The sequence below is a fragment of the Sceloporus occidentalis genome, unplaced genomic scaffold, assembly GCF_023333645.1.
Source record: "Sceloporus occidentalis isolate IW3139 unplaced genomic scaffold, rSceOcc1.0.p SCAF_5, whole genome shotgun sequence".
Taxonomy (NCBI): Eukaryota; Metazoa; Chordata; class Lepidosauria; order Squamata; family Phrynosomatidae; genus Sceloporus; species Sceloporus occidentalis.
Window position 1 is genome coordinate 7874234 of NW_028316985.1, and position 13338 is coordinate 7887571.

A 13338-nucleotide genomic window follows, 5' to 3' on the forward strand; every position below is an offset into this window, starting at 1 on the left:
CACTGTCCTCTTTTATTCAGCCTAAGAAAACATCGGGAAGCCCCTGCTGGGTTTTGGCATCACTGGATGGGCCACTGCTACAGAATTATTCCCGCACATTCCACGCTTAAAGAGTGTGACTTATTAAGCCAGAACAAAGAGGTACTGAATATTTTGCTCGTGGCATTGTGGCCCAGGAGTCGTCTTTAATGGCAGAAATATTTAAGCCCTTGGCTGACACCAATATGGATATGGCACTGTAGCATCATCACCAAGGCAGGCTCAAGATGTTTTTCCTACCTGCCTACTTCAAGTTTCCATGCTTTTTTACATGTACAAGAATGGACCATTTAGAAAGCATCTCATTTTGGGATGTGTCATGGTTATAAAGGCTGGTGGATTCTGGGAGCGCTTATCTGGGGAAGTAACTTTTCCCAGCTCTGAGGTGTAAGACCCTATATTTGAGTATATCTGCCCTATGCTATTATAGCAGGGACTGTTGGGTGGCAGTAGCAGCCCACCTTGCCACGGCAGAGGTTTCTTGGCTGGAGGAGGAAGGGGGTCGGTGTGTGTACCAGGCAGCCTGAAGGTGACAGCATGAGATACTGCACTGGAGTGACATCAACCATAGTGATGCCACTGGCCTTAGGGTCACCATAAGTAGGAACTGACTTGAAGGTGCACATGAACAACATTAAATAATACATAATACATTGTCATGCAAATGCCCTCTCAATATTTTGTTTGAATGAGAGAGAAGGTAAAGTGGCAACCCAAGCAATCCAGCAATGTTGTATCTGTCTTCTTCACCCTTCAAACCCCACAGCCTCATCCCAGTTTCATATACTTAAGCCCCACTGAATCAAATGAGAGCTAAATGTAGTCCTGAAATTGTTATGCAGGTTTCCAAGAGTTAACTGTGAAGCCTAGAGCTGAGGGTGAGCCAAAAATGCTAATGCTTTATAATCCTGGCTTCATCAGGAGGAACTAAACCCCTTGCAGAGGTTAATCCATGACCCACAGAGCTGGCCTGTTCACACCAAATCCTGGCAGGAAAGAGTCATAATCTTCCTTTCCCAGCATGATGTTGCCCTACCCAGGAAACTAGACTCTTGGAAGCTTTGGCTTATGGGGAGAATAGAAAAAGATTGAGGGAGCTACAGAGAAATGAAGGACCCTTTCCTTTATTGTTTGTTGCTCATTATCATCAAGTTGGATTCAATTTATACTGCTGATCCTAGGAATGAGAGACCCTCAAGTCATCTTGTTATAAATGGTCCTGCTCAGGTCTTACAAACTCAGGGCAGCCATACCTTCCTTGGCTGAATCTTTCCACTTATAATGTGGTATAACTCTTTTCCTACTTCCTTCCAGCTTATCAAGGGCCATGGTCTTTTCTAATGAATCCTGTCTTCTCTGCTACATCTCTCCTCATTATTAATGGTATCACATTTCTTCTTAGATTTTTATTTCCAGAGCAAAACACTGTGTAATTGTTGGATAGTTCATGATCACCTTTAGTAGGTTCCCAAATGCATCCAGAGATTGTATCCTGGAAATCTCCTCCTCCATACACACACATACATTATTTTAATTTAATATACTTAATTGCTTGTAAACCTACTCCCTAGGGTTTCTCCTCTTGACTTGAGTTGTTGTTGTGTGCCTTTAAGTCATTTCCAGTTTATGGCAATCCTAAGGCAAATCTGTCATGGGGTTTTCTAGGCAAGATTTGCTCAAAGTGGGTTTGCTTTTGTCTTCATCTGAGGCTCCATCTCAAAGTCACCCAGTCTGTTTCCATGGCAGAGCAGGGATTCAATCCCTACTCTCCAGTGTCATAGTTCCATGTTCAAATCACTATACCACATTGGTTCTCTGTCTAATTATCTGACTGGAAATGTCCCCTTCCTATCCACTTTAGCTCACTCACCTCAAATATTGCAACAGTTATACATTCACTTTCTTGTTTTACAATGTCTAAATTCCCCCAATTCATGCTTCCAACATTCCATGTTGGTATTACATGCATTGGGCAGCTTTGGACTTTTCTTTCACCTTTGAGCATGTCATCAGCTAAACGTGCTTTCAGCTTGAGTCCAACTGTGTCATTAGACACATTGTCCTCTGCTCTTCTTCAGTAGCTGGTTGAATACCTTCCAATCTGGAAGTCTCATCTTCTGGTACTATTTCTTCTTTCATTTTGGATTTTCTCATCACTGAGTCTACTTGGTATACGACATTCAGAAGTGCTTTGCTGGTACCTCCTTCTGTTCAGTACTAACAAGCATTAGCTATGGTGCCACTGCATTGTCTTGAAGGAATCCTCTGCCAGTATCACCCTCCTGCCACTACTGCTTCTGCCCAGTAGCTGTTTGGCCCATTTAGATCTGGCTCCTCAGCAAAAGCCTAGGTGCAAGGAGAAACCCTACCAGCAGCATGCTCTCTAGCCTCACAGGAAAACGTAATTCCACCACCATCACAGAAGGATAGTGCCATGGTGGGCCCATCGCTTTGGGTGTCTACAAATTAGACCCAAACAGCACCATTCATAGAGTCATGGAGTCATAGAATAAAAGAGTTGGGAGGGGTCTCAAGGGCTACTGCAGGATCTCCATCCAAAGCATCCCTGGCAGGTATCTGTCCAGCCTCTTTTTGAAGACTTCCAGAGAAGGAGACCCCGCCACCTCTCTAGGCAATTGGTTCCATTGCCAAATTGCTCTCACTGTTAAGAAGTTCCTTTTAAAGTTCAATCGAAATCTGTCCTCTTGCGATTTCAAACCCTTAGAGCTAATTCTATCCTTTGGGGCAACAGAGAATAGGCCTGCCCTCTCCTCTCTCTGATGCTCTTGAAGTATTCAAAAGGTGCTATCATGCCACCTCTCAGTCTTCTCTTCACCAAGCTCAACAAGTCCAACTCCTTCAACCTTCCCTTATATGTTTTATTCTCCATGTCTCTTATTATCTTCATTGCTCTTCTCTGAACTCTCTCGAACTTGTCTATATATTTCTTTAAATGAGGTGCCCAGAACTGAACACACTGCTACAGATTGCATGGAAGACACACCACAGGCTGTATTACTGTCATCTAAGATTCCTATATCTATAGATAAAAGTATATTTCACAAAACAGAACACAGCACTTTGATCCCGCTTTAGCAGCCATGGCTGAATCTTATGAAATCCTGGGATTTGTCATTTGGCAAAACACTAGAACTCTTTGGCAGAGAATATAAATACCTTACAATGTGAGTTGTAAGCTGTTAAAACAAGCTCTTAGCCCCAAATCCACAGCTGGCTAATACTATTATGACAATCAACACATACACGCCCCATGTTATCATGTTTGCTTTCTTTTCCAAGGGGGACTGATTTGGGAGGAGGAGACCTGCCTTACCTGCCTCAACTTCAATCCCACCATGGAGGCGCTGGTGTCGAGCACAAACACAACATTCTTGGGTAGCGGAGGGAGGTCTTTGGGAGCAAAATAGTGCACAAAGTATCCGTTCAACACCTGGTGGGACAAGAAGGAAAAGTTCAGACTCATGTCATGTCTGTCAGGTCACTGTAGCTTCGGAGCCTATGATGAGCATCCTCTAAGTGACATAAAGAGGTGTAACTGAAGCTTACACCTGTGTGCATACATACATATGTAACTTTTTGGCCATACCAGATGGAAGAATTTAGCACCTGGATTACCCCAACCCACTTCTTTGTTTTCTGGCCATGTATCTCCCCCACAACCATTCAATGGTCAGAGGAGGATGAGAAAAAGATAGACAGACAGACAGCTGGCTCTGTTCCTGCAGCCACCCTCATGAAGAAAGAGGCATCTTCCTAGACTTCATAGGAATCCTCCAGAGGTCCAGGAGCAAGACATCATAGAATTGTAGAGACCACAAGCACCATCCATTCCAACCTCCTACTATGCAGGAACACACAATCAAAGTACCCCCGACAGATGGACATCCAGTCTCTGTTTGAAACCCTCCAAATAAGGAGACTCCACCACAACCCAAATGAGTGTGTTCCACTGTTGAACATCTCTTACTGTCAGGAAGTTCTTCCTAAGGTTGAGGAGGGATCTCTTTTCCTCTAGTTTGAATCCATTATTCCAGGTCCTAGTCTCTGGAACTGCAGAAAACAGAGCCAGAATAGAGCCAGCTGGCTGCCCCTCATCCTTCCCCTGTTCTCCACTGGTCACTGAATGGCTGCTGTGGGGAGAGATGTCCAGGAAGGGAAAAACATATGTCAAGTGTGCAGGGAAGGTGTGATGAGTTGGAATTGCACCTGGGAAAATTTTACTATTCTTTAGTGCGATGCAGAATCTCAGCAAGCATGTCCTGAAACTAGAGCCTTATTCACACTACATAATTATAGTGCTATGATTCCACTTTCACTGCCCATGGGATTTTATCACACAACCCCCGTTCTCGCCATGATTGCATTAATGAAGGGAAGTGCATACATAGCTGATTGGGAATATGCACTATTGCATTTGTGTGTGTCTGGGTTTTTTTAAGTGTAATTATGGTTTTTAATAAAAATGCTGTTAAAAATAAAAAGGAAAGAATATATAAGAAAGTTTAAAAAATACAAAAATGGCTGTTCTGGAATAGTGAAGAGGGAGGAGAGGAGGCAACACTGACACCATGTGACCATGCAATCCCAGAACTGCCACAGGATAATATATTGCACTTGTGGACTAGTGTTATACCAGCATGATTGGAAGCTTATTGGTGGGTTTTCCCCATTAATGGCAAAGTGCAGGCTAACCACAATCAGAAGACAAGGCAGTGATGAGAGAAAGATGGTGTTGTATGACAGGTATCACCAAAAGCACTATTACCCAACTATTATGGCAGTTTAAAAGCTGTGTGTGATAAAGTCCATGGTTCCATCTTACAGAACCTTGGGCTCTGCAGTATAGAGAGTGGCATTTAACATTCTCAGCCGGAGAACTCAAGTGCCTCCTGAGACTACAAACCCCAAGATTCCATAGGAAGGAACCACAATTTCACATGATCTTATCCAATAAGCAAGAAGGGGGCAACAACTGCCCCTCCAGATGTTTAGGTGCTTCATCTCCCATAATCCTTTACAATTAGCCATGTTGAATAGGGCTAATGGGAGTTGCAGTCAAGCAACATCTGGAATACCAGAACTTGTCCACCCCCAAAATCTGTTTCACAGACTGCACCATTAATAATATGATGAACAGCAGGCAGTCAACACCATACCTGGACATCCCCAACACTCAGCTCCCGGTTGACATCGTATCTGATGATAAAATCTCCCAGAATTCCATTCCTTGCAATCTTAGCTTGCTGGACAACAGTTGGACTGAAGGTTACTTTAGCTAAAGTTTTGGTCTGGCCAACTACAGTTGAAGGTGGTGGAGAGGCATCATCTGCTGGAGAAGCAAATCATTGACTAAAGTCAGGATCCACAAAACTCACAAGTGTCAAATTTGTATCTAAAGGGCAGACTCCTGACTCTGCTGTGTGGTGTTCAAGACAGGCTTAAGATGATCTGCAAAGAATAAATGGTGACTCCCTACCATCCCATGTGAGAATGTTGACTGTAGTGGCAACTTAATCTTTCTTCAACACTGAGGGGAAGATAATAATAACAAGTTACATTACCCAGATTACCATAGTCATCCACGTGATATCGTAGGGTAGACTCTGCTTAAACCCATTCCCTAATTCCCCCAAATCCCTATGTTCTACCTCACCAGTTCCGAGTTTGGTGTTTTGCAGTGCTGAACTGGAAGAAATGCAATGGAAATAAGGCAGTGGGTTACAGTGGAGAGGGACCAGCCAAACAGCTGGTGAGTAGCCTTGGGTTCAGGCCTCATCTGGTCCACAGGCTGGAGGTTCCCCACTTCTGCTCAGTAAGTGCTGTCTATGAATCCACCAGTGGGTGACCAATCTATGAATCTATTGGTGGACATCTGAATATTCCTTTTCTAAGAAAATCCTATGAAATTCATGGGGTCATCATAAGTAAACAGGCAACTTGAAGGCACATACACATCCACACCTGTTGAACACTTTAACCCATTCTTCCACCCCAGTCACCTGCAGATAAATGCATGCAGAAAATGATCACTTTCACTCTTGTTTTTCTCTCTGGCATATAAGCCCAAGTATGTAAAGGCTGGGGCGTAAATACCCAAAAGAAACCAGATCCTCTTGGACAATTATGAAGGCATAACCTTGAGTTACACACTTGTGACTGTTTCATGTTTGCAATTCATATGTAGTACCTAGTTTAAAAAATAGTCTGTGATCTACTGAGGTCTGTTCTCCATTGATCAAGAAGTAAATGGTTGATGGTCCACTCCACCCTCTTGCACAAGCAGTCTTTGGTATGAAGGGGAAGCAGGAGCCCTGTTTCTACTTGCCACCCCAGAGATCACACATGGGAGAGAGTGGTACTATCAGTTAGGTGCTTCCTGATCAACAAGGGAACAGACACCCATCTATTGCTGTGGCTGCTGCCCAGGAAATGGGGATTTGGAGCAATTGGGATGGGAATCATTATAGAGCCCTGTAACTACAGTGATTTCACATTCATAACTTCTCAGCAGAATTCTAACCACTACTTGACTTTTAGAGTAACAGGAACCTGCTGGTTTGATAAGGAGCAAATGAACATTACTTGCTGCTGTATAATCTTGAGGACTATCTACCTCTATGAGTCATTTTTTAAACCATAGCTATAATGAAGGTCATGATCCGGGATAGTGTAGTGGTCTGAGTATTGGACCACCACTATGGAGACCAGGGTTTGAATTCCTGCTTAGCCCTGAAAACCCATTGGGTGACCTTGGGCAAGTCACAGTCTCATACCCCACAGAGAATGGCAAAAGCAAACCTTTTTGAACAGATCTTGCCAAGAAAACTCCTAAATAGTTTCATCTTAAGGTCACCATAACTCAGAAGTAACTTGAAGGCACACATCAATGTTAATACCAGTGTGGTGTAGTGGTTTGAGAGTTTGCTAGGACTCTGGAGACTAGAGTTTGAATCCCTGCTCAACCATAGAAATTTATTTGGTGACTAAACACTCTCTGAGTCTGTGGGGAAGGCAATGAAAAAAAACCTCTAAACAAATCTTATCAAGAAAACGCTGTGACAGATTTACCTTGGGGGTCTCCATAAGTTAGAAGTGACGTCAAGGAACATGTGAAAAATTTGTACACTTGATGCAAGCTTGTTGTATTTTGATTTGTCCTGTTCAAGTTCATGAATAAGGAACTTGGTGCAGAATCCAAGCAAGTCTGTATATGAAACAATTTTACCAGGGCCTTGTTACACCATGCCTAGTTATGCTCTGATGTTATTAGAACTGACTATTGTATGTGTGATTCATATTACATATTATATGATATATTATATGCAACATATGTTGAGTTGGCTTCTGTTAGTGGTATATTTATGTTATTATGTGTTACTTGGGATTACATGTTTTTTTATATCTTGGGATAGGTCCAAAAATGTCACCTTGTCCTTGCTGAGTCTTACTGCTAACAGCCCAGATAATCTCAGTCTGCTCTGCAACATTTTGTTGTGGATGCTGCTTGCAAGTGCCATTGACACTTGACTCATTATAGTGTTCATTATAGTTCTGTCACAAATGTAGTTCCGGAAAAAAGCACACATAGGCTGAGGAAAAGAACAGAATAGAATGGAAACAGATATCCCAGTGAGGAAGGAGAGGGGAATTATGGGGTTTGATGTCATTTGGAGAGATGCCTGACCACAAAGTCATCCAAAAGAGCAAAACTTCCTCTAGTTTCCTGCTCACCGTTTTGTTGGTGGGAGCCAAAATAATAATATTAGTAATTATTATGTTATCTCTTTTTTAAAACAAAAAAAAAATAACACCTGCCTGGCTCAGAAAATGATTTTCCAAAATGCAATTGCTTGCTAATTTCCTGCTGGGGGAAAACAAACAGCTGAGATTGCATGCATACAGATCTACTTGTGTGACTCAATAAAAAGGAAACTGTCCCTTTTAAAGCTAGGTATTCCATCATCCATTTCCCCAGTCCCTGTTCATAGCCAGATATTAATGCATACTGTATGCATGCCCACATGTATGTCTTAAGAAAGGGATCCCTGGAGTCAATTGCTTACATTCAGAAATATATATAAAGCCAAGGATAATGGAGTCTAGAAAGACAACATTTTGTAAGAAGAGCCATAATGGATCTACATATCCACCAACATTTCACAGATGAAAAACCAGGACATGTGTGGCCAAGTAACATTGGACTGTGGACAAGTTAGAAAAAGTAATGAATGGGAAAAACCCCCACAGACGCTACAAGAGTATGCAGCCATCTGCTTAGCCTATTGGGAAGGGCAAGATTCCTCCCCCCCTCTCCTTTGTTTAGTTAAGTCTTGAGCTTTCTTCACAATGAATTCAAAGTGCAAAAGTAGTTTGCACTCATTTAATTCAGCAAAGGGAACAAGAGGAGCCAAGGGACAGAATTTTGCCCTTCCCAACAGGCTCAGACAAAAGCAAACTGCTGCAGCCTCTCCTCGCTTGTGTGTTTTTCCTCACTAACAACTTTCGCCATCTTGACCACACATTCATGTTGCTTGGCCAGATGTGTTCCACTAACTTTGAAATATGTAGATGGTATTCTGTCTTGGTTTATTTAAATGCTGCAACCCTTTAACACAGTTCCTCATGTTGTGGTCACCCCCAACCAAAGAGGAGCAATGTCTCGGTTCCTAAGACCATTGGAAATATGTGTTTTCCAATAGTCTTAGGCGGCCCCTGTCATTCGACCCACAAAGGGGTTGTGACCCACAGGATGGGAACTGCTGCTATATGCAATGGCTACAATCCCAGAGAGAGCCAGTGTGGTGTAGTGGTTTAAGTGTTGGACTATGAATCTGGAGACCAAGGTTTGAATCCCTGCAAGGCCATGGAAAGCCACTGGGTGGTCTTGGGCAAGTCACTCTCTCGCAGACTCAGAAAAAGGCAAGGACAAACCCCTTCTGAACACATTTTGTCAAGAAAACCCCGTGACAGAGTGGTCTTAGGGTCACCATACATTGGAAACATCTTAAAGGCACACAACAAACAATTCCAGAATCAAGACTTTGAATTTAATTTAATATAGCTAAATTAATTATGACAGCCTTCTAATGTTGCTACAATCTCCGGGATCATCAAATCTGAACTCTGGCTCAAATCTCACTCCACACTGGAGTCATTTAATGAAATGATGTTGCTAACGGACAGTGTTTTCCAGGCAAATGGACAATAGCTTCACATCCTGTCTATCAGGGCTGCCAACTTAAAAGTGATAATTAAAACATAACACAAAGCAAATGTGTACAGGAAAACCAAAGGAGTGATAGACTGCCTGACCCGCTGGCTACTGCTTTTGGCAAAGTCTCTTTCTTTCTTTTCTTTTCTCTTTTCTCTTTGTTTTTGGCAACATGGGTTTTTCCAGCATTGTCAAGCAACAAGACTTCCTATGTGTTTGGCACGGCTGGATGGAAAAAAAATGCTTAAAATAAAAGGCAGTCCCAAGGGGAGATTTCAAGACGATGGTTCTCAGATGCCAAAATGTATTTTATTTCTATATTTACATTTTCCTCCCATCCTACTTTTTGAAAGAACATCTTGCCTCACTCCACATCCAAATCTCTCAGCCCATAAGTGAGCTGAATCTTGCTACTTGTTGTGCTGGACTGCATCCACGCTGCAGAAATAATCTGGTTTGACACCACTTTAACTGCCACAGCTCAATACTATGGAATTCTGGGAAAGGTAGTTTGTTACAGAACCAGAGTGTAGTACATTTCCCAGAATTCCATAGCATTGAGCCATGGCAGGTAAAGTAGTGTCAAACTTGATTATTTCTGTACTGCGGATGCTGCCCTTGTGAGTGTGTGTGTGTGTTGGTTTAATGATGTATGCTTTAAACTGATTTTAATATTTTCATTGTTTTATTTTATTTTAACTTTTGTATCTTGTAAATTTTAAACAATGTGTGTTTTTTTTAATTTGTTGTAAGCTGTCTTGAGTCCCAAACTGGGGGAAAGTGTGGAAAATAAATAAATAAATAAATAAATAAATAAATAAATAAATGCTAGTAATGGAAAGTGGTTATGTAAAATCAGCCCCCAAATGTTACAGTTAAATGTAAGCAGGGGTGTAGCTTAAATGTAGGCCCAGGTACAGTTACAGTGGGGACAAAATGAGGGTGTTGCCCTCACATCAGAATTGTCCCCCCCAATCTTATTTTTTTCCCCCAGCCCCAAATGTCTAGCATTACAGTAATGCAAAACTTCAATTGTTCGTTTAGAAATATAGTTTGGGCACCTGAAGAAAAAGGGCAGGCAAAGTTACTTTATCATACTGCCCTGCAATCTCACCACAACAGTGCTAGTTTAAGGATGGAAGCATACTGATTTGGCATAATTTCTTATCACACTTTCCCCCATGATTGCTTTGGTGATCCATGGTTGCGTGATATGTTTTCTGCACTGCAAAATGCTGCTTTCCAGGAGGAAGGTGGGGGAAAGAATGATTCCTGCAGAGCCAACTGCTTCCTAAAGCCTGCTGCTGTGTGAATGTAGAAACAGCAGCCAGCTTTGGGAAGATGTTGGTGACTGCAATCACTGCAAGGGAGATGGGGAGGGGGGAGAAGAGCAGGATCATCCGCACCCTTTTCATTGACAGGGAAAAACTGTCAATGAAAACATGCTCTCCACTAATGATTGAAATTGACCCCTGCACAACTCTCTGCTTTGGATCTCACTGAAATCTACGCCCACTCAATGCTGTCATTCTCAGAATCCTCCAGCCACCATGGCTCCTCAACCAGGATAGCACTACAAAATAAATAAATAAATAAATAAATAAATAAATAAATAAATAAATACTGTATTGCTAAAATCTGGTTTTGCTTACCCTCGTTCTCCCCCGTGACGTTGCTCTTGCTCTTTCGGAGTGGGGGCACTTCCAGAGAATTGATCCCCGAGTTTTCCAAGATGTTCACCTCCACACGTAACTTCCCCACCAATTGCTGAGGACGGATGCTGATAGTGTACTGATACTTCCCCAACCTTCTCTGTAAGAGCTCCTCATAGTGCAGGAGGAAGATGGCTTCTGCTTTCCGAGGAATCACTCCAGAGGCTTGGAACATCTCGACTCCATTTTCCCTGTCAGGAGAATTCACAGGAGTGGTCAGCAAAGCAAGGCCTTCCAGAGTCCCTGCTGTCCACCACATCAGCAGCAAGTGTCATCTGGAGCAACCATTTTGTTTGCCATGATAACCCAAGCCCCTGAGTCAATGGGGAAGGTTTTCAACTGCAACTCCCAGAATCCCCCTTCAGTGTGGCTGGTAGCAGCCCATCAAAATAATATTTCTTAGTTGCATCTCAAAGTAGAGTTCCCAGATTTCAAGGCCTGGATTTTTTTGTCCATGGATTCAACCATCCATGGCTTGAAAATATTTTTTTAAAAATATAAATTCCAATAAGCAAGCCTTGATTTTGGCATTTTATATAGGGGACACCATTTTACTATGGCAATGTATGTAAGGGGACTTGAGCATCCACAGATTTTGGTATCCACAGGGGGTCCTGGAACCAAACCCCAGCAGATACCAAGGACCCACTGTAGTCACAAGCCACAATTCCCGTGCATCTGAGAAAGAAGACTTTAGTCTAAGAAAACTTCCATCACCTCCGTCTTTCTTTTCTCAGTCTCAAAGGTGCTACCTTCTAAAGTTGTAAAGGATCTCTTTACAATTCCTAGAATTCTTTGACTTGTTTCAACAAGCTTTAAATGCGTTTCATGGATGTGTCGCTATTGCCTTGAATCTGCATATCCTCAAACTTCTTTTTTTTACTTCTTCACTTCAGTAAAAGTTTATTTAACTTTTGTCCTTTCCCTGAATCCTGCCCAATGAAGAAGGTCCCAGGTTTTATGCCAGACATTTTCCACAGAAGACTCATAGAGTTGGATGCACCCATAGAGATCATCTATCTCATTCCTCTGCTCAATGCAGGCAATGGCATCACTAGGCTTGGTGTCACCCCAGTGCTGTAACTCATGTTGTCATCCCCAGGTGTCCACTCCCTTCCGAGGTGTTATCTAGCGTGGTCTGCATTCCCTTTACCCCTTAGCAACATCACTGAACACAGGAAATATAGAACTAGGTAATCCCTCATTGAATGGAAAGAATGCTTCTCTAGCCTCTGCTGTGAGACCCATGGTCACACTGTCTGTGTGCCCCTGCTCCAAGTAATGGCTTTCATTCTCACATTGTTCTTCATGTCAAGATGGTTCTCCTAGTGTTCAACCTAAATCTACCTTTCTGGTTGCCATCTGGCCATTAGCTCCTTGGAGTGTTCATCAAAAACAAAAGATCTTTTCCAAAACTTTGGGATTTTTTTTAACCCAAGATGGTCTCAGTAGAAGCCAGATTCTTGTGCACCTAACATGAAGGACCTGGTGTGTCAACACTATTATCATTGTGAGATTTTCAGGTTCCACAGGAGGCACCAACAGTCTTGAGTCCATGTCAACACAGGCCTCAGATGAGAGACCTACAGAAAACATCCCATGGATTCAAGAGGAGAGGTCAGTGGGAAAGTGAATTTGGTCTGTGTCTTAGTTCAAACTTCAAAGGAATTGTCAAAATTGCTAAACTCTAGTCCCAGGATTGAGGACCTTTGACAGACCCTTTAAATTTTGAGTTAAAACTCAGAATGGATTGACTGCTCCCCATTGACATTTGAGCCACCAGTGTCCACAAGAAGAGATGATACCATGTATCAGGTCTGAACAGAATGCAAGGCTCCCAAGAGTGACACAGAAATGATGGTTCATTACAATTAGCTTCTCTGCTTGGGATGATGCAATACCTACCCTTCTTCTGTGGGTCTTGAATACCTGTTCTTCCTTCCAGCATTGAGAGGTTTCCGTTCTTTCCCAACAACATCCCCATGGTAAACCCTATCGCCAATAACCCTGGAGCAAATAGAAAGAAGAGGAAGGTTCAGGGATGAGAGCCAAAGGCTACCTTTGTAGAATATTGTCACAGAAATCAAGTAAAACCTGGGAAAAGAAAAACCAACTTATATCATGTTTGGCAACCTTTGGCCCTCCATAGAATGGAGCTACAGCACTTGAAGTGATGTCAAACTGCTTTATCTCTACAATGTAGATGCTCCCTTAGGCTGCATCTATAGGGCAGAATTAATGTAGTTTGACACCACTTTAATTTCCATGTCCCAATGCTATGGAATTCCAGGATTTGTAGTTTTGTGGGCTCAATGCTGTGGAATTTTGGGATTTGTAGTTTTGTTAGATATTTAG

General features: G+C 42.4%; 1 protein-coding gene across 2 annotated transcripts in view; it reads right to left on the reverse strand.

Annotated features, from left to right (window-relative positions):
* Positions 1 to 13338, reverse strand: part of LOC149311637 (inter-alpha-trypsin inhibitor heavy chain H5-like) — a 53588-nt gene that overhangs the window by 25542 nt on the left and 14708 nt on the right. Inside the window, exons 4-7 of one of the 2 annotated variants that reach the window (XM_089527518.1) lie at positions 12889 to 12990; positions 10924 to 11174; positions 5217 to 5386; positions 3374 to 3490 (exon numbers count right to left, since the gene is read on the reverse strand). In XM_089527518.1, coding sequence (XP_089383644.1) covers positions 3374 to 3490; positions 5217 to 5386; positions 10924 to 11174; positions 12889 to 12990 — 640 coding nt within the window. Of the gene's footprint in view, positions 1 to 3373; positions 3491 to 5216; positions 5390 to 10923; positions 11175 to 12888; positions 12991 to 13338 lie in introns of both variants that reach the window. The other variant, XM_089527517.1, reaches the window with a different exon arrangement.